Source organism: Nerophis lumbriciformis, linkage group LG08 (genome assembly GCF_033978685.3).
Source record: "Nerophis lumbriciformis linkage group LG08, RoL_Nlum_v2.1, whole genome shotgun sequence".
Lineage (NCBI taxonomy): Eukaryota > Metazoa > Chordata > Actinopteri > Syngnathiformes > Syngnathidae > Nerophis > Nerophis lumbriciformis.
This window is the reverse complement of record NC_084555.2, coordinates 45,240,001-45,260,965: the sequence shown is the minus strand read 5'-3', so window position 1 is coordinate 45,260,965 and position 20,965 is coordinate 45,240,001. Positions and strand designations below refer to the sequence as shown.

General features: G+C 40.5%; 1 protein-coding gene across 4 annotated transcripts in view; it reads right to left on the bottom strand.

Moving 5' to 3' along the window:
* pcnx1 (pecanex 1) overlaps window positions 1-20,965 on the bottom strand; it is a 145,346-nt gene that overhangs the window by 20,412 nt on the left and 103,969 nt on the right. For all 4 annotated transcript variants that reach the window (XM_061969017.1, XM_061969018.1, XM_061969019.1 and 1 more), the window contains 8 exons: window positions 20,755-20,932; window positions 15,408-15,516; window positions 10,099-10,228; window positions 9,965-10,023; window positions 9,673-9,888; window positions 7,761-8,014; window positions 3,067-3,297; window positions 2,899-2,999 (listed from right to left, as the gene is read on the bottom strand). In XM_061969017.1, coding sequence (XP_061825001.1) covers window positions 2,899-2,999; window positions 3,067-3,297; window positions 7,761-8,014; window positions 9,673-9,888; window positions 9,965-10,023; window positions 10,099-10,228; window positions 15,408-15,516; window positions 20,755-20,932 — 1,278 coding nt within the window. The remainder of the gene's footprint in view (window positions 1-2,898; window positions 3,000-3,066; window positions 3,298-7,760; window positions 8,015-9,672; window positions 9,889-9,964; window positions 10,024-10,098; window positions 10,229-15,407; window positions 15,517-20,754; window positions 20,933-20,965) is intronic.

Sequence of the window (20,965 nt, the reverse complement as noted above, 5' to 3'; positions counted from 1 at the left end):
TGTTTGTATGGAGGAAAAGCGGACGTGACGACAGGTTGCAGAGGATGTTAAAGGCAGTGCCTTTAAGGCACGCCCCCAATATTGTTGTCCGGGTGGAAATCGGGAGAATTTCGGGAGGGGCACTGAAATTTGGGAGTCTCCCGGGAAAATCAAGAGGGTTGGCAAGTATACTTCCGATATGATACCAATATTGCAGCCTTGACTATTGGCTGACACCGATCTGATACAATCCAATATCAGCACAAATAACTCTTTTTTTTTTTATAGTTGAATGTTAAAAGAAGGCTTGATCAAGTGGTACGATCTCTGCATGCTGGATCCTGACGCTGCTGGACAGGATTACTTGAGCGTAAGTGTTAATACTCTAAGTATTGCACGTATTACTCACCAACTGTTGGACTGCAACATGCATCTCAGTTTTAGTTTTCATATTAACAAATTAGGAGGTTTTGAAATCGCCATGTTAAATCGCTAATGCTAATCAGTAGCATGTGAATTGCAAAGCCAATGTCTATTAGCATCAAGCTAGCGCATTTTTGAAAGAGTGGAGCCTTACCTACTTTTTAGAGTAGGTAAGGCTGATAAAATGGAGATATTTTATCAGTCTGTTGTGGCCAGTGCCCTGTACTTTGCAGTGGTTTGGTGGGGCAGCAGCACCAGCAAAAGGGACTTAAACCGGATTGACAAACTGATCCGGAAAGCCGGCCAAACTATTGGAACGCAGTTGGAGGCGTTTGTGTCAGTGAGGGACAGGAGGACACTGGACAAACTGCTGGCCATCATGGACAATCCTGCCCACCCACTCCAGCAGACAATTGAGGGACAGCGGAGTTCATACTCCAACAGGCTCCTTCAGCTTTGTTCCCACAGTGTTCAAGAACTCCTTCATTCCGCACTCCATCCAGCTGTATAATCACTCGCCATACAGCAATAGATGATGTCTATTACCTGACACCTGTCATGTTAGCTACTTCTCTTTGTTTATAATGTCTATTTTCTGCTGGATTTACTCTCTATTTTATGCTGCAGCTGTTACATATATTGTAATATTGTACATGATAATTGTTATATATTGTATATATAATATAAACATATAATATATCAGTATACCGTATTTTTTGGACTATAAGTCGCAGTTTTTTTTCATAGTTTGGGTGCGACTTATACTCAGGAACGACTTGTGTGTGAAATTATTAACACATTACCGTAAAATATCAAATAATATTATTTATCTCATTCACGTAAGAGACTAGACGTATAAGATTTCATGGGATTTAGCGATTAGGAGTGACAGATTGTTTGGTAAACGTATAGCATGTTCTATATGTTATAGTTATTTGAATGACTCTTACCATAATATGTTACGTTAACATACCAGGCACATTCTCAGTTGGTTATTTATGCCTCATATAACGTACACTTATTCAGCCTGTTGTTTACTATTCTTTATTTATTTTAAATTGCCTTTCAAATGTCTATTCTTGGTGTTGGGTTTTATCAAATACATTTCCCCCAAAAAATGTGACTTATACTCCAGTGCGATTTATATGTTTTTTTTCCTTCTTTATTATGCATTTTCGGCCTGTGCGACATATATTCCGGAGCGACTTATTCTCCGAAAAATACGGTATATCCTATACTGTACATATATTATATAAATATTATGTATATATATATATGTTATATTTTATATTGCTTTTAGTCTATTTTATACCTGCATTGTCCTTTCCATCTTTTCCATCACTTGTAACTGAGCTACTGTGTGGAACAATTTCTCTTGTGGATCATTAAAGTTTGCCTAAGTCTAAGTCTAGAGCGTTTTTTAGGGGTCATTTTCTTTGTTGGCATTGAAAATTGCAATATTGCCTAAAGGTAGTTTAGCGGAGTCCGCTCTCAGTGCTGCTGGAGTAATTGCCAATTGTCATACCAAAGACTATAAAAATGGGATCCATTACCTCCCTGCTTGGCACTCAGCATCAAGGGTTGGAATTGGGGGATAAATCACCAAAATGATTCCCGGGCGCGGCACCGCTGCTGCCCACTGCTCCCCTCACCTCCCAGGGGGTGATCAAGGGTGATGGGTCAAATGCAGAGGACAAATTTCACCACACCTAGTGTGTGTGTGACAATCATTGGTAATTAAATTAATTTAATTTAAGTGCAAAAGTGTAAAGAGCCGGCAACCGGGCGTGACTTCACTCGCAGCATAACAGCGTTGGATTTGACCTGAATCGGTGCCTGGTAGGACCGGCCGGATTCGGTCGGTGTCAAAAAAAGTACCAGATTCAGTACCCATTCCTAGTACTGGAGTTAATAAAATCAGAGCTTTTAGATGCAGGCCGATATAATCGTATACCTGTTTTTTTGCTGATATCGAACTGATATCCAATATCAATATCAAATTGGGACACTACTAATTTAAATACTTAAATGATATCAATAAAATAAGTAATAAATGTAGGAATATGATCAAAAATTCACAACAAATTATACCATCAGCGATACAGATACAGAACACAAAGAATTAGCAAAATAAAGACCTGCTTGTATTGGAATGTTAATTTTCAGAATTCTGGTGTTCATGAATGCACCTCACTTGCCGCAACCATGATTGATGCCCAATGAGGACGTGTTGGTGCTTTGTTGGCATGTTACTGTTGGCAATTAATTTCAAAATAGCAACAGACTTTGCATGCTTCTGTCACAATGCTACTACACTTGTTGCAGGTGCCGGTGCTTGCACCTAAGTAAGGCACCAATATGTTTTTGCCGGTCTGGTTACTACATTTTACATTGGCACCGGTGCCATTTTTAAAATACAATTTTGGTACCCATTCCTACACAAAACACCCCAACACAAAATGAAGCTTTCGATACAGGAAAGAAGCGTGGAAGAACCTGGACATGTGGTGAGCTGCTGTTCCGAGCGCTCTCCTGCCCAGCACACACAGGCCGAAGCAGAGCAGCACCAGAGGAGAGTCTCTGTCACTCTCCAGTGGCTACAAAGCAGAGAGAGGACACACACTGTCAACCTCATTCTTGTATCGATGTCTACTTGACGGTAACCTTGGTTCTGCGAGAGTTGCAGTACTGGATCCAGCCCAGGTAGACACTGCAGAAGCTGTCCCTGGAGATACCGGCGAGCCGATGGTCGTAGTCCTCGTCAATATTGGGGTTAAAGGTTGGATCCAGGTCCACGTAGTTCCTCTCGCCGCACGCTCGCAGGCCGTCCTTCATTGTGTCGTTGGCCAGCCACTCCTCCAGTTTGGGCGAGGCGATCACGTAGTAGATGATACCCTGAGGACCATCACATCCTTCTGTTAGACAAGTGGCTATATTCTTCAAGAATACGCTTTATTCAGGGTCTCCATGTCCAATACACTGGGTCTAGCTTTGCCTATTTGGTATCGTGCTGGTAGAATGTGGAAGGGTGTTAACTAGGGAAGGGTATCGAATTCGGTACCTTTATAGCATACTTGCCAACCTTGAGACCTCCGATTTCGGGAGGTGGGGGCGTGGTCGGGGGCAAGGCGGGGCGTGGTTGGGGGCGTGGTTAAGAGGGGAGGAGTATATTGACAGCTAGAATTCACCAAGTCAAGTATTTCATATATATATATCTACATCCTGAAAATATGCAAACAAACTGTGTTTAGATAATTGATACCTCAAACTTGCATAAATAAATATTAAGGAATATAACATAACTTGGCTTCTGAGAGTTTCAAAATGTAATGAATAAAATGCTAAAGTTGTTGATAAACAAGCAATTATTTTAATAATTAAATATGGTAATTTTAAATGAATTATTATGATAATTTAAAATCAATTATTTCAAATATGTTTATTTTAATGTATAGTTATATGGCTGGATGTAATAAGGAGTCACGAAAAAATACAAATAAAAATACAATTAATTTTGATGTTTTTAGCAAAATATAGTAAAAATGTATTTATTTTTTTTAATTTTTTTTATTAATAAATATATTTATTTTTAGGTAAAATAAACATAATACTACAATTTATCTCTAGTCTGGATGATTTAGTTCTTGTCACCCTGTTGTCCTCCCGCCATGAAAAAAGGCCGTCCTCACTCAGGTCCGCATGGAGCTGGAGGGGGCGTGGCTTACAGCTCCGGCTGAAAATCGGGAGATTTTCGGGAGAATATTTGTCCCGGGAGGTTTTCGGGAGAGGCGCTGAATTTCGGGAGTCTCCCGGAAAATTCGGGAGGGTTGGCAAGTATGCTTTATAGGCACCGACCGAATTCCGGCGGTGCTTAGTTTAGTTTAGTCTTTATTTGAAGGGACAATGCACAGAAACATTAAGTTTAAAGACAGATATGTTCTGTACCAGATTATAGCTAAATAGCTCATTTCCATCTGCAGTCCCTGGTTACCTAAGTTAAAAGGGATACAAAAATCATGCAATAAAATTATGACAATAAAATCATACTATAGCATGTAATCAAATTAAGAAAAGTCATAAAATGCCCTTTCACTGACACATACTTAATATACAATAGGCTGACCATATTATGAAATCCCAAAAAGAGGACACATATATGCAAGCCAAGGCCGGGACTAGGTGAAAATTTGCCAAAGACACTCGAACTTGCTTTATAAATAATATATTTATTTAAATAAAGCATTTTTTCCTCCTCTGTTGACAACAGTGTTGGTGCTAGGAATTTTCAAAATGGGGTCCCAGTCATAAAAATGGGGTCCCACAGTAAATTTTTGGGGTCCCACTTTTTTGAAGCCGCGTGTTACAACATCGTGGCTTCATATCGTTTCCCAGCTACCGGGAATTGATACCATATCAGTTCAAATGTGAACAGTGCCCATCCTTAGTGCCAACAACTAGAACAAACCAGCTGAAACATCGACACCAGAACTGCTAACCTTCAAGAGATTTCTTGAGGTTTTCGTAGGTGCTAGTCACACTCTGCAGGAAGGTTTGCAGGCGGAGTAAGCGAGCCGGCAAATGCTAGGCTGCTGCCGCCAGGCTTAAAGGGGAACATTATCACAATTTCAGAATGGTTAAAACCAAAATTTCAAAATTTTACCCATCATGCAATATCCCTAAAAAAAGCTTCAAAGTGCCTGATTTTAACCATCGTTATATACACCCGTCCATTTTCCTGTGACGTCACATAGTGAAGCCAACACAAACAAACATGGCGGATAGAACAGCAAGCTATAGCGACATTAACTCGGATTCAGACTCGGATTTCAGCGGCTTAAGCGATTCAACAGATTGCGAATGTATTGAAACGGATGGTTGTAGTGTGGAGGCAGGTAGCGAAAACGAAATTGAAGAAGAAACTGAAGCTATTGAGCCATATCGGTTTGAACCGTATGCAAGCGAAAACGACGAAAACGACACGACAGCCAGCGACACGGGAGAAAGCGAGGACGAATTCGGCGATCGCCTTCTAACCAACGATTGGTATGTGTTTGTTTGGCATTAAAGGAAACTAACAACTATGAACTAGGTTTACAGCATATGAAATACATTTGGCAACAACATGCACTTTGAGAGTGCAGACAGCCCAATTTTCATCAATTAATATATTCTGTAGACATACCCTCATGTCAGCAGGCCAGGGAAGCTAGGGTCGATATTATTCTCTTGATCATCTTCGGGACGGTGTGAGCCAAGACATCCAGGGGGGTTTAGCTCGCTCGTCTACGGGAACAAACTGCCGCCATTGCTTGCCGTGCTACCGAGGTCCTTTGTCCCTGAATTGCTCACACACTCCAGCAGATTCAATGGGGGTCTGGCGGCAGATTTCTTTGACTTTATCGTTGGAAATGCATCTGCTTTGAGTGTCGCAGGATATCCACACATTCTTGCCATCTCTGTCGTAGCATAGCTTTCGTCGGTAAAGTGTGCGGAACAAACGTCCAATTTCTTGCCACTTTCGCATCTTTGGGCCACTGGTGCAACTTGAATCCGTCCCTGTTCGTGTAGTTACACCCTCCGACAACACACCGACGAGGCATGATGTCTCCAAGGTACGGAAAACAGTCAAAAAAACGGAAAATAACAGAGCTGATTTGACTCGGTGTTTGAGAAAATGGCGGATTGCTTCCCGATGCGACGTCAGGTTGTGACGTCATCGCTCCGAGAGAGAATATTAGAAAGGCGTTTAATTCGCCAAAATTCACCCATATAGAGTTCGGAAATCGGTTAAAAAAATATATGGTCTTTTTTCTGCAACATCAAGGTATATATTGACGCTTACATAGGTCTGGTGATAATGTTCCCCTTCAAGGCGCTCAATTCCAAAATATGTACCAGGACCATATTCAAGAGTCAAAATGCATAGTGTGTATGAATTATGCGTACATGTTGACAGGTGTGCTAGACCAGAGGTGTGTGGCCTTGTCTAACATTTTGCAAGTTTTGAAACTGACCTGAATGGATGAAAGAATACAATATTCAGAATTTTAGAGACCAGCTTTAATGACAATTTTCAGCACAAAGCTCGTTTTTTTATTGGTCCTGGGCATATTGTTAAGACAAAATAAATTATGGGGGTGTATTAGTGCCCAAGGCATGGGTAACTTACACATCTGTGAAGGCGCCATTAATGCTGAAAGGTACATACAGGTTTTGGAGCAACATTTGTTGCCATCCAAGCAACGTTATCATGGATGCCCCTGCTTATTTCAGCAAGACAATGCCAAGCCACATGTTACAACAGCGTGGCTTCATAGTAAAAGAGTGCGGGTACTTGACTGGCCTGCCTGTAGTCCAGACCTGTCTCCCATTGAAAATGAGTGGCGTAATATGAAGCCTAAAATACCACAACGGAGACCCCGGACTGCTGAACAACTTAAGCTGTACATCAAGCAAGAAAGGGAAAGAATTCAACCTGAAAAGCTTCAAAAATTGGTCACAAAACTTTGTGTTACATTGAGTTCAGCTCGCCCTGCGAGAGGATAAAAGCTGTCTTTGATCCTACCAAGCAGAAGGCTTGTAAAACTCCACTGTGTACGATGGGAAGCGGCATGAAGGCGTCGGTTTCTTTGATGTATTGTAATCCACAGGAAGATTTTGTCTTTACCCGAGATCTACAAAGTGGAGAGGAAGCAGGGCCTGACCTCCCTCCAGGCACCCTTTCTTTGAACTGTTTTACGACCTTTTCTTTGAGCTGTTTTGTAATCAAAGGCGATGGATGTTTATGACCCCCCTCCCTTAGAAACAGCTGTTGCCATGTAATCAGGGAAAGTCCAAATAAAAGAGGAGGCGTACAATCTTTCATCAGAGCGTGGTGGAACTGAACAAAGAGTACAGTCCAGACGTTTCTCCTCAGTTGAGCCAAATTGAATTCTGTCTGTTTAATTCCTTGCTTCTTGTCTTGTTTAATAGATGTCATCAGTGTTTGAACCTGACTTTTACGTAGTATTGTTAAAAGGAAAGGCCATGTAACACAGTGGTAAAAATGCCACTGTGCCAACTTTTTTGCAATGTGTTGCTGCCATTCAATTATAAGTTAATGATTCTTTGCAAAAAAAAAATTAAGTTTCTCAATTCGAACATTAAATATCTTGTCTTTGCAGTCTATTCAATTGAATATAAGTTGAAAAGGTTTTGCAAATCATTACAAATTACACAACGTGCCAACTTCACTGGTTTTGGGTTTTGTACAAAATGTCTCATATTTCACCCTCATTCTTCACATTTATGTATGCGACATCACTGGAATAAGTTGGTACAGCCCCTGGTTCCAGATGCCTAAGTGGCATCCCACTCACCTTGACGTAGTAGGTGGTGAGGATGCGGCGCAGGTCGAACACCTGCAGCATGGAGGCGGCGCTGTTGTCGGTGATGCTGTAACCCTCCAACACGTATTTGGTGACCAGCACTTCCCACGCCAGCCAGCGTTGGCCGAAGGCGGCGTTAAAGGACAGGATGTGCGGAAGATGGCCCGGCTCGCAGCAGCAGCAGCCCTCGTCCTCTTCCACGCCCTCGGTGATGGCCTCCACCTCCCTCTGCTGGCAGTAGGTGCCTGTTTGTTTGAGTGGAGAGAAAGTCATCACTCACAACACAAGGCGCCGCACTCACTGGCCAAAACATTAGGTACAGCTGCCTCTCGTGAGCACTAATGCGTACGATTACCTTTCTGGAAGTACCGGTAATTAGTAGAGATGTCAGATAATGGCTTTTTTGCCGATATCCGATACTGTCCAACTCTTAATTACCGATTCCGATATCAACCGATACAGATATATACAGTCGTGGAATTAACACATTTAGACTAATTACTAGAGATGTCCGATAATATCGGACTGACGATATTATCGGCCGATAAATGCTTTAAAATGTAATATCGGAAATTATCGGTATCGGTTTCAAAATTATCGGTATCTGTTTCAAAAAGTAAAATTTATGACTTTTTAAAACGCCGCTGTGTACACGGACATAGGGAGAAGTACAGAGCGCCAATAAAGTGAATGCAAACGCATACTTGGTCAACAGCCATACAGGTCACACTGAGGGTGGCCGTATAAACAACTTTAACACTGTTATAAATATGCGCCACACTGTGAACCCACACCAAACAAGAATGACAAACACATTTCGGGAGAACATCCACACCGTAACACAACAGAACAAATACCCAGAACCCCTTGCAGCACTAACTCTTCCGGGACCCCCCGTTAATCCCTAAAACCCCGCCCACCTCAACCTCCTCATGCTCTCTGAGGGAGAGCATGTCCCAAATTCCAAGCTGCTGTTTTGAGGCAAGTTAAAAAAATGATGCACTTTGTGACTTCAATAATAAATATGGCAGTGCCATGTTGGCATTTTTTTCCATAACTTGAGTTGATTTATTTTGGAAAACCTTGTTACATTGTTTAATGCATCCAGCGGGGCATCACAACAAAATTAGGCATAATAATGTGTTAATTCCACGACTGTATATATCGGTTGATATCGGAATCGGCAATTAAGAGTTGGGGAATATCGGATATTGGCAAAAAAGCCATTATCGGACATCTCTAATAAATATAATTCTCACTTCACATTTCACATGCAAGCCAATATAACATTTAATCCAGTACTTATTTTTTATTTTTTTTGCTTGACTCAATATTGGATTGGAACACTCCTAGCCTTTACTGATAATTAATGTATTATAAAAAAAAAAATGTAAACAAAAAACTTGAGTTGCTCGCTGGCTGGGACAAAAAAAAAAGTTATTTTCTTACATTTTTCTTTCTAAGGGAAATAAACTAAGCAATTATTGTTCATGTGGTGATTAAAGAAAGAGGTTCCGCAGCCTCCGTAGCAGAACCTCCAGGTTCTGTAACAGCTTCTTCCCTCAGGTCGTAAGACTCTTGAACGCATCATCATAATCCCCTCAATTCCCCTCAAAAATGGATTAACTGTCTGGAATATACAGACAATACAACATACATCCATAAACGTGGATGCATATGCAAAAGTGCAATATATTTATCTGTACAGCAATCTATTTATTTATATCTGCACCTTATTGCTTTTTTTATCCTGCTCTACCATGAGCTAATGCAACAAAATTTCGTTCTTATCTGTAATGTAAAGTTCAAATTTGAATGACAATAAAAAGGAAGTCTAAGTCTAATTGAGGTGTCTTCACTAAGCTCCATCGAGACAGAATGCGAGTTTGACTTTGGGCCTCACCTCTGAACTCCAACCCTCTGAGCTGGAAGGTCACCAGGCCGTTGCCGATCTCTACCAGGTGCACCAGGGCGTTGAGGTAGTCGGAGGCCAGGATGAAGCAGTCGCCGGTGCTGAAGTTGCCCCAGCGGCCCAGCAGCAGGTCACCGCACAAGCTGTGTTGCAGCGAGCGCGTCAGGTGCTCATAGAAGATGGAGTTGAGGTTGTTGTCATCAGAGCCTGCAGGAGAAGCGGTAATGAGACCAGGAAAAGCACAGCTGGTGTTCTTCATATTTTCATGAGAAGTATTAGTCACCTGGATTTCTGTCCAGCTGTGAGGCCAGCCGGGTGTTGGAGTGATCCACTCTTTTGGTGCTTTGTGGAGAAACGTACAATTACACAATCTTACATTCGAGCACGGTGTGCACGTTTTGCAGCATCGCTTCCTACTTGTAGTCCCGCTCCCAGAACTTGACAGGTCGCATGTAGGATGTGATGAAAATGGCGCTGCCTAGGAAGGGGTTGAGGGGGGTGGAGAAGATCGCTGACACTAACGTTTGGACAAAAAGCATGGCAGAGTCTGCGGGCGGTGAGGTCAAGGATAAAGCAGAAAACAGCACAATGTCTAAAACCAGGCGTGTCAAACTTGTTTTCATTGAGGGCCACATTGCAGTTATGGCGGTCCTTAGAAGGCCTCGTGTAACAGTGAATAATATGATAAATGCATAAGGTTTCTCCTCATGATATGATTACAAACCCCGTTTCCATATGGTTGGGAAATTGTGTTAGATGTAAATATAAACGGAATACAATGATTTGCAAATCCTTTTCAACCCATATTCAATTGAATGCACTACAAAAAAAACATATTTGATGTTCAAACTCATAAACTTTATTTTTTTTTGCAAATAATAATTCACCTAGAATTTCATGGCTGCAACACGTGCCAAATTAGTTGGGAAAGGGCATGTTCACCACTGTGTTACATCACCTTTTCTTTTAACAACACTCAGTAAACGTTTGGGAACTGAGGAGACACATTTTTGAAGCTTCTCAGGTGGAATTCTTTCCCATTCTTGCTTGATGTACAGCTTAAGTTGTTCAACAGTCCGGGGGTCTCCGTTGTGGTATTTTAGGCTTCATAATGCGCCACACATTTTCAATGGGAGACAGGTCTGGACTACAGGCACTCTTTTACTATGAAGCCACGTTGATGTAACACGTGGCTTGACATTGTCTTGCTGAAATAAGCAGGGGCGTCCATGGTAACGTTGCTTGGATGGCAACATATGTTGCTCCAAAACCTGTATGTACCTTTCAGCATTAATGGTGCCTTCACAGATGTGTAAGTTACCCATGTCTTGGGCACTAATACACCCCCATACCATCACAGATGCTGGCTTTTCAACTTTGCGCCTATAACAATCCGGATGGTTCTTTTCCTCTTTGGTCCGGAGGACACGACGTCCACAGTTTCCAAAGACAATTTGAAATGTGGACTTGTCAGACCACAGAACACTTTTCCACTTTGTATCAGTCCATCTTAGATGAGCTCAGGCCCAGTGAAGCCGGCGGCATTTCTGGGTGTTGTTGATAAACGGTTTTTGCCTTGCAAAGGAGAGTTTTATTTTGTACTTACGGATGTAGCGACCAACTGTAGTTACTGACAGTGGGTTTATGAAGTGTTCCTGAGCCCATGTGGTGATATCCTTTACACACTGATGTCGCTTGTTGATGCAGTACAGCCTGAGGGATGGAAGGTCACGGGCTTAGCTGCTTACGTGCAGTGATTTCTCCAGATTCTCTGAACCCTTTGATGATATTACGGACCGTAGATGGTGAAATCCCTAAATTCCTTGCAATAGCTGGTTGAGAAAGTTTTTTTTTAAACTGTTCAACAATTTGCTCACGCATTTGTTGACAAAGTGGTGACCCTCGCCCCATCCTTGTTTGTGAATGACTGAGCATTTCATGGAATCTACTTTTATACCCAATCATGGCACCCACCTGTTCCCAATTTGCCTGTTCACCTGTGGGATGTTCCAAATAAGTGTTTGATGAGCATTCCTCAACTTTATCAGTATTTATTGCCACCTTTCCCAACTTCTTTGTCACGTGTTGCTAGCATCAAATTCTAAAGCTAATGATTATTTGCAAAAAAAAAAAAAGTTTATCAGTTTGAACATCAAATATGTTGTCTTTGTAGCATATTCAACTGAATATGGGTTGAAAATGATTTGAAAATCATTGTATTCCGTTTATATTTACATCTAACACAATTTCCCAACTCATATGGAAACGGGGTTTGTAGAAAATGGCCTATGCATTTGATTACATATTGTTTTACCTGTTTCTCACCTTTTTTGAAAGGGGTGCCGGAAGTTGGCAGACCCGTCAGCGATCCTGTTCTGTCTCCCTGTAATGTTGGTCAGCTTTTGAATGTGATTGTGCTGAAAATCTTAATTTCCCCTCGGGGATTAATAAAGTACTTCTGATTCTGATTATTATATATTTTTTTCCAAACACTGTAAAAGACAAAAAAAAATTAATCTGCAGGTTTTAGGGTAAAAAAAACTGGCAGCTCAGTCAGTCGCGACAATTTTACTATAAAATGTAAAAATTTTTTACAGCATATTACTGTTGTTTAAGTTTATTTTGAACAAGCATACAGTTACAATATGATAAATCATTTTTTTATTTCTTATTAAAACATGTCCTAAAGGAGTAGGAAGAAGCAGAACTTTATTTTATTTATTTATTTCATCATACGCCTTTTCTACTTCATAGCGATTACTAATATGTTTGTTCACTTCCTGTTCTCCATTGGTAACAATGAAATCAATGAGTAATAAATACCACAGTTCTCATAAATAAATAGTTAAGTTGTGATTCACAATTTTCACAAAATGAGATGAACAAAATTATCTCATTTTAAATTTATCAGGATTCTTTTTTTTCCCCACTTTGATTTTGAACAGTTTTCGTAAAATGGATCATTTTAATGCATTGTTTGACTGCTTTGCTTCATCCATTCTATAATTTAATTCCACATGCTGATATGCTAAAGGTCTTAAGTGTTGTATGTGCATATAAAAGTTTTAAGTGAGATACCGGTAAGTAGACTGAAAAACTGTACCACTGTTGTTGTTTTTTTTACAACAAAATTATCCTAACTCAGCTACCAGATTTCACCTTAAAATCTAATATTGTTGTTTTTATAGTGTATTACTGTAAATGGAAAAACTGTACATTTCTTTCTGGTAAAATTCAGTTGACTGAGCTGCCAGTTTTGTTTTGTTTTACTGTAAAACTATTGTAATTTTTACAAGTTACAATTTAATGGATAACTTGCTTTAAAATCATAAGCCAAACAGATATTTAAGAATTTTTTATTTTTAATAAAAACACGTTTGGAATATATGCCAATATTCAGTGGCTTAGTGGTTAGAGTGTCCCCTCTGAGATCGGTAGGTTGTGAGTTCAAACCCCGGCCGAGTCATACCAAAGACCATAAAAATGGGACCCATTACCTCCCTGCTTGGCACTCAGCATCAAGGGTTGAGATTGGGGTTTACATCACCAAAAATGATTCCCGGGCGCGGCCACCGCTGCTGCTCACTGCTCCCCTCACCTCCCAGAGGGTGATCAAGGGAATGGGTCAAATGCAGAGGACAAATTTCATCACACCTAGTGTGTGTGTGTGACAATCATTGGTACTTTAACTTTAACTTATATAATATTGTTGCATTGTTAGATAATATCAAAGTATAAAAGATACGCAATTGCGTGTAGTGGTTTATCAATATATTAAATAAACTACCTTACTGACAAATATTATTTCCAGGCTCTAGTGGTCTATATAAAACGATGTTGGGGGCCAGATCCCCCGGGCCTTGAGTTTGACACAAGTCTCAAACTGTGTGATACCGTGTGGAAAAAATGAGTTACGATTTGTCAAAATAGTGAAGTGAAGTGAATTATATTTATATAGCGCTTTTCTCTAGTGACTCAAAGCGCTTTACATAGTGAAACCCAATATCTAAACCAATGTGGGTGGCACTGGGAGCAGGTGGGTAAAGTGTCTTGCCCAAGGACACAAAGGCAGTCACTAGGACGGCGGAAGCGGGGATTGAACCTGGAACCCTCAAGTTGCTGGCACGGCCGCTCTACCAACCGAGCTATACCGGTTATAAATATGCACTCTAACTGTGCTGCCTGTACTATTCTTTTTATGTTACACAAAATGGTGACGTTGTTATGAAATACCTAAGTTTGACTTGAAATTTCTCACACAGCTCAATGCTGCGCTACTAAACACCCGCAGTAACTTAAGCATGTTGAGCTCATCAGCAAATTTGGTCAAACCTTTGAACAGACTAGCACGTTTGTGTCAAATTTGAACAAGATTGGCTAAAAAAAACATGGCTAATATCCAGCTAAAACATCAACGTGGCTTCATAGTAAAAGAGTGCGGGTACTAGACTGGCCTGCCTGTAGTCCAGACCTGTCTCCCTTTGAAAATGTGTGGCGCAATATGAAGCCTAAAATACCACAATGGAGACCCCGGACTGCTGAACAACTTAAGCTGTACATCAAGCAAGAATGGGAAAGAATTCAACCTGAAAAGCTTCAAAAATTGGTCTCCTCAGTTCCCAAACGTTTACTGTCACAAAACTTTGTGTTACATTGAGTTCAGCTCGCCCTGCGAGAGGATAAAAGCTGTCTTTGATCCTACCAAGCAGAAGGCTTGTAAAACTCCACTGTGTACGATGGGAAGCGACATGAAGGCGTCGGTTTCTTTGATGTATTGTAATCCACAGGAAGATTTTGTCTTTACCCGAGGTCTACAAAGTGGAGAGGAAGCAGGGCCTGACCTCCCTCCAGGCACCCTTTCTTTGAACTGTTTTACGACCTTTTCTTTGAAGTGTTTTGTAATCAAAGGCGATGGATGTTTATGACCCCCCTCCCTTAGAAACAGCTGTTGCCATGTAATCAGGGAAAGTCCAAATAAAAGAGGAGGCGTACAATCTTTCGTCAGAGCGTGGTGGAACTGAACAAAGAGTACAGTCCAGACGTTTCTCCTCAGTTGAGCCAAATTGAATTCTGTCTGTTTAATTCCTTGCTTCTTGTCTTGTTTAATAGATGTCATCAGTGTTTGAACCTGACTTTTACGTAGTATTGTTAAAAGGAAAGGCCATGTAACACAGTGGTAAAAATGCCCCAGTGCCAACTTTTTTGCAATGTGTTGCTGCCATTCAATTATTCAATTAAGTTTGACTTGAAATTTCTCACACAGCTCAATGCTGCGCTACTAAACCCCCACAGTAACTTAAAGCATGTTGAGTTCATCAGCAAATTTGGTCAACACCTTTGAACAGACTAGCACGTTTGTGTCAAATTGGAACAAGATTGGCTAAAAATAAACATGGCTAATATCCAGCTAAACCAATTGCAGGCACACAGACAGGCCTTCAACTAGTCATGCATAAGTCATTGATCATTTATTTATTGATTATACAACAATGAGGATATCTGTATTACATTAATACTAGCGTATCTTCCGAAGCCAAACGTCATTTGTTCTCATGCGAAACGCTGACATTTTTTCGCATGACTAACCATGGCCTCGACTTGAACAGGTCAGCAAAAACTTTTCAAGGTTGGAGCATTTACTGCTGAGCGGCCATGTGCACTTTTATGAAAAGCTGGTGACTGGAGGAGCGTGACCAGTCATAAAACGACGGCACGAAAAAGGATACGAGGCACGGCGAAGGGCTGAGCGAAGGCATGGAAGGCTGAGCCCCATGTGATCTGCCAGGGCGCGATGTAAGTGTAGACAAAGTGCAGCTTGTAGAACAGCTCCCATAGCTGTCGACAAAAATAGCATATAAAGGGTAAACTTGCAATACAAAAAAAAACAAAGATGCATTTTATAAGTCACTTGGAGGGGAACTCACTTTTTGGGGGGATTTTGCCAATCGTTCACAATCCTTAATAAAGACATGACTGATTTTTTTTTTTTTTAATGCATTCCAAATAGTAAATAAATGCGATCAAAAGCCCGCTTACAATGGAGCCGCTTTATCCTGCCTAAAAAGCCCTTAAAAACATCCAAACACCTCCATTAAGGTTTTATATGCCGTATTTTTCGGATTATAAGTCGCTCCGGAGTATAAATCGCACCGGCCGAAAATGCACAATAAAGAAGGAAAAAAACATATATAAGTCGCACTCGAGCAGGCCTGGGCAATTATTTTGACTCGGGGGCCAAATTTAGAGAAAAAAATGTGTCTGGGGGCCAGTATATCTATTTTTGGGAAAACTAATACAAAACCTCACAATAAAGTCTGATTGAATGCTAAAAATATTGTGACAGACCGCCTTGAAAACAGAATGGAATTTTATTTTTTTCTATGAACGATAAGACTCTGAATATTGACAACACATGAACGTCACGCCACAATCAACATATTTTACAATCAAGCCAAATGCAACAAAAATGCAACAAACACAGCGGAATATCAACGTAAAGGGTAAAACAACAAAAAAACATCTAGAGTCTGATACATCACTAAGCTTTAGAACTTTCTTGTAAAAATCTCCTTCCGGGTCTGTCCCTGACACCCACATTTCAGGCTCTGGAAACACTCTGTGGAAACGCTCCCCACCCACACTGCTTGGTGCCTCGTCTGACCTGCTGTGACGTAGATTACCATAGTAACTAGTAGGGTTGTACGGCAGGACTGGGCAATTATTTTGACTCGGGGGCCAAATTTAGAGAAAAAAATGTGTCTGGGGGCCAGTATATCTATTTTTGGGAAAACTAATACAAAACCTCACAATAAAGTCTGATTGAATGCTAAAAATATTGTGACAGACCGCCTTAAAAACAGAATGGAATTTTATTTTTTTCTATGAACGATAAAACTCTGAATATTGACAACATATGAACGTCACGCCACAATCGACATATTTTACAATCAAGCCAAATGCAACAAAAATGCAACAAACACAGCGGAATATCAACGTAAAGGGTAAAACAACAAAAAAACATCTAGAGTCTGATATATCACTAAGCTTTAGAACTTTCTTGTAAAATTCTCCTTCCGCGTCTGTCCCTGACACCCACATTTCAGGCTCTGGAAACACTCTGTGGAAACGCTCCCCACCCACACTGCTTGGTGCCTCGTCTGACCTGCTGTGACGTAGATTACCATAGTAACTAGTAGGGTTGTACGGTATACGGTTATTAGTATAGTACCGCGATACTAATGAATCATATTCGGTACCATACCTCCTCTGAAAAGTACGGTCCGCCACGCCCTAAGATTTTTTTGTTAAAATAAAGCCAATAATGCAATTTTTTCTGCTGCCCTTTATTTAGAAAAGTATCGAAAAGCACCGAAAAGTATCAAAATAATATTGGTATCAGGACACTAGTCACTAAAATATCATGCAAAAGCGCAGATTCCAACTATTGAAATACGTTGTATAGTTCAAGACTTATGGTAATTAGAAAACATCCCTGCGCATCATAATGGCAGCTACAGTTTCCATCTTAAAGATCTAAAAAAATATTTGGGAATGTCCGGCGGGCCAGATTGAAAAGCTTAACGGGCCGCATGTGGCCCCCGGGCCTTAATTTGCCCAGGCCTGCACTAGAGCATAAGTCGCATTTTTGGGGGAAATGTATTTGATAAAAGCCAACACCAAGAATAGACATTTGAAAGGCAATTTAAAATAAATAAAGAATAGTGAACAACAGGCTGAATAAGTGTACGTTATATGAGGCATAAATAACCAACTGGTATGTTAACGTAACATATTATGGTAAGAGTCATTCAGATAACTATAACATATAGAACATGCTATACGTTTACCAAACAATCTGTCACTCCTGATCAATTTTCATAAGTACGGAAGTAGCAGCTGGTAGCATCTTTTTTTCCACAATGCACTTCTGCCATGACCCGCCCTCGCCAAATTTTTATTGGTTGGCGTGTGTGTGACGATTGCTGATATACGCCTAGTCTCTTACGTGAATGAGATAAATATTATTTGATATTTTACGGTAATGTGTTAATAATTTCACACATAAGTCGCTCCTGAGTATAAGTCCCACCCCCGGCCAAACTATGAAAAAAACTGCGATTTATAATCCGAAAAATACGGTACATGATGTAAGTATATATGTAACGTAGTAACGGGCACATTTATGATAACATTTAATATTTACATATTTTGTTCGTTCCAAGCATACGCGGCGCATTTATTTAAAAAAGCGCATCACATTTGCTTTTTTTCCCCAACAACATTACTGATTATTACTCACTACAGACTTTATGAGTATTTCAGTTTTAGGAGTTAAATGGTGGAACAAGCTCAGTGATTTAAGAAAACCTTGAAAAGATGAAATAATTGAAAATTATAAAATATAGTAACAATTGCTTTCATCATGTCCGATAATGGCTTTTTTGCCAATATCCGGTATTCCGATATTGTCCAACTCTTAATTACCGATTGCGATATCAACCGATACCGATATATACAGTTATGGAATTAACACATTATTATGCCTAATTTTGTTGTGATGCCCCGCTGGATGCATTAAACAATGTAACAAGGTTTTCCAAAATAATTCAACTCAAGTTATGGAAAAAAAATGCCAACATGGCACTGCCATATTTATTATTGAAGTCACAAAGTGCATTCTTTTTTTTAATTGGGCCAGCACGCAAAGGCAGTGCCTTTAAGGTGTATTGGCGCTCTGTACTTCTCCCTACGTCCGTGTACCACTCTGTACAGCGGCGTTTTAAAAAGTCATACATTTTACTTTTTGAAACCGATACCGATACTTTCCGATATCACATTTTAAAGCATTTATCGGCCGATAATATCGGCAGTCCGATATTATCGGACATCTCTACTTTCATCCCATTGATTTTTTGAACGTTGATGTTCCAGGTAATCTTATTTTCAGTGAAGGTATAGGATAGGCAAATATAAGCTTTGGTTTCAGCCTATTCCTTTTTCGGTTATTCTTTTTCCTTTTCTTTTTGTGTGTAAATGTGTATGATTGCTAAACATGTATAATCTGTACTGTTAAACTGATCACACAAAATGGTTGATGGTTGATTATATGACCGAAATAAACTTATTTCATTCATTCATTCATGAGAGCCAACAAATATAATACATCACTTACTGCACAAGCTCTGCGGTTATTAGCATGCTGACTGTTAGGATGCTCATATATTCCCGTTCCTCGCAAAGAAAAGGGGGTGGACTCAAGCGTCTTTTCGTGTCGTTCTCGCCATTTCCGGGTCTAAATTGGCTGTCAAAGTGTACCAACCTCGTCGGAATACATCTTTGTCCTTCTATCATCCAGGTGAGAGGCATGATTTATGATCTAAAATAAAGTTTAACGAGCAAAGGAAACGAAGAAGCAGCTGATCAGTTGATCATGTCAACATTGGCACACCAGCTTGTGATCACGGCGCTGCTCTAAATAGTTTGTCTGCGTTAGCGCTTATAATAACAATATCACCAATCCATCCATCCATTTTTCTACCGCGTGTCCCTTTTGGGGTCGCTGGAGCCTATCTCAGCTGCATTCGGGCGGAAGGCGGGGTACACCCTGGACAAGTCGCCACCTCATCGCAGGGCCAACACAGATAGTCAGACAACATTCACACTCACATTCACACACTAGGGCCAATTTAGTGTTACCAATCAACCTATCCCCAGGTGCATCACTAATACTTGGTTATAATTAGAGATGTCCGATAATATCAGACTGTCGTTTTTATCGGCCGATAAATGCTTTGAAGTGTAATATCGGAAATGATCGGTTACAAAATTATCGGTATCGGTTTCAAAAAATAAAATTTATGACTTTTTAAAACACGCTGTGTACACGGACGTAGGGAGAAGTACAGAGCGCCAATAAACCTTAAAGGCACTGCCTTTGCGTGCCGGCCCAGTCACATAATATCTACGGCTTTTCACACACACAAGTGAATGCAAGTCATACTTGATCAACAGCCATACAGGTCACACTGAGGGTGGCTGTATAAACAACTTTAACACTATCACAAATATGCGCCACACTGTGAAATCACACCAAACAAGAATGACAAACACATTTCGGGAGAAACTCCGCACCGTAACACAACATAAACACAACAGAACAAATACCCAGAACCCCTTGCAGCACAACTCTTCCGGGACGCTACAATATACACCCCCCGCTAATCCCTAAAACCCCGCCCACCTCAACCTCCTCATGCTCTCCTAGGGAGAGCATGTTCCAAATTCCAAGCTGCTGTTTTGAGGCATGTTAAAAAAAATAATGCACTTTGTGACTTCCATAACAAATATGGCAGTGCCATGTTGGCATTTTTTCCCAAAGCTTGAGTTGATTTATTTTGGAAAACCTTGTTACATTGTTTAATGCATCCAGCAGGGCATCACAGCAAAATTAGGCATAATAATGTGTTAATTCCATGACTGTATATATCGGTATCGGTTGATATCGGTATCGGTATTTAAGAGTTGGACAATATTGGAATACCGGATATCGGCAAAAAAGCCATTATCAGACATCTCTCGTTATAATCCAATCATGAAATGTAAATGAAGTATTTTTGGATGTTTTTTATTGTGTTTTATGGGCGTAATAGAGGACCTTTCATTCGCTCTGCTGTAAGCAGACTTTTAATGACGTTTATTTACAAGTAAGAATGCGTTAAAAAAAACATCCGTCGTCATGTCTTTCATAATGATTGTGAACGATTGGCAAAATTCCCCAAAAAGTGAAGTTCCCCTTAAAGTAGGCGAGTGTTTCATATTTCACCCTTCAAACAACAGGGGGAAGAATTTAAGTAAGTACTAGAAATAATGCTGACTTAAGTCACTTTTATTCCTCTATTCCCTATAGGAGGGCTTCAGCTTCGTTAGAGACTCATTACTGCCCCCCAAGGAGCAAAAAGGTACTATAAGGGTAGTTCCTGTACATTGCTGCCCTGAGTCACGAAATACTGCATTTAGATAATCCTGCTGTAGGAGTGGTCACAATAAAAATAAAGAATAAATGTCTGCACTCACCTTGCTGAAGACAATGGACATGAGGAAAAGGTCGAGTAGCAGCGTCTCTGACAGATGGCGGTAGTCAAAGGTGAAGAAGAGGACGGTGAAGAGGATGGTCACGTACTGATAGGTGGGGCTGCTGTAGCACGAGCGTAACAGCTTCAGGCCCGCCACAGTGATCATCAGCGCACCCACCCTAAGAGGACCATTGAGAGAGGGGATACAATGG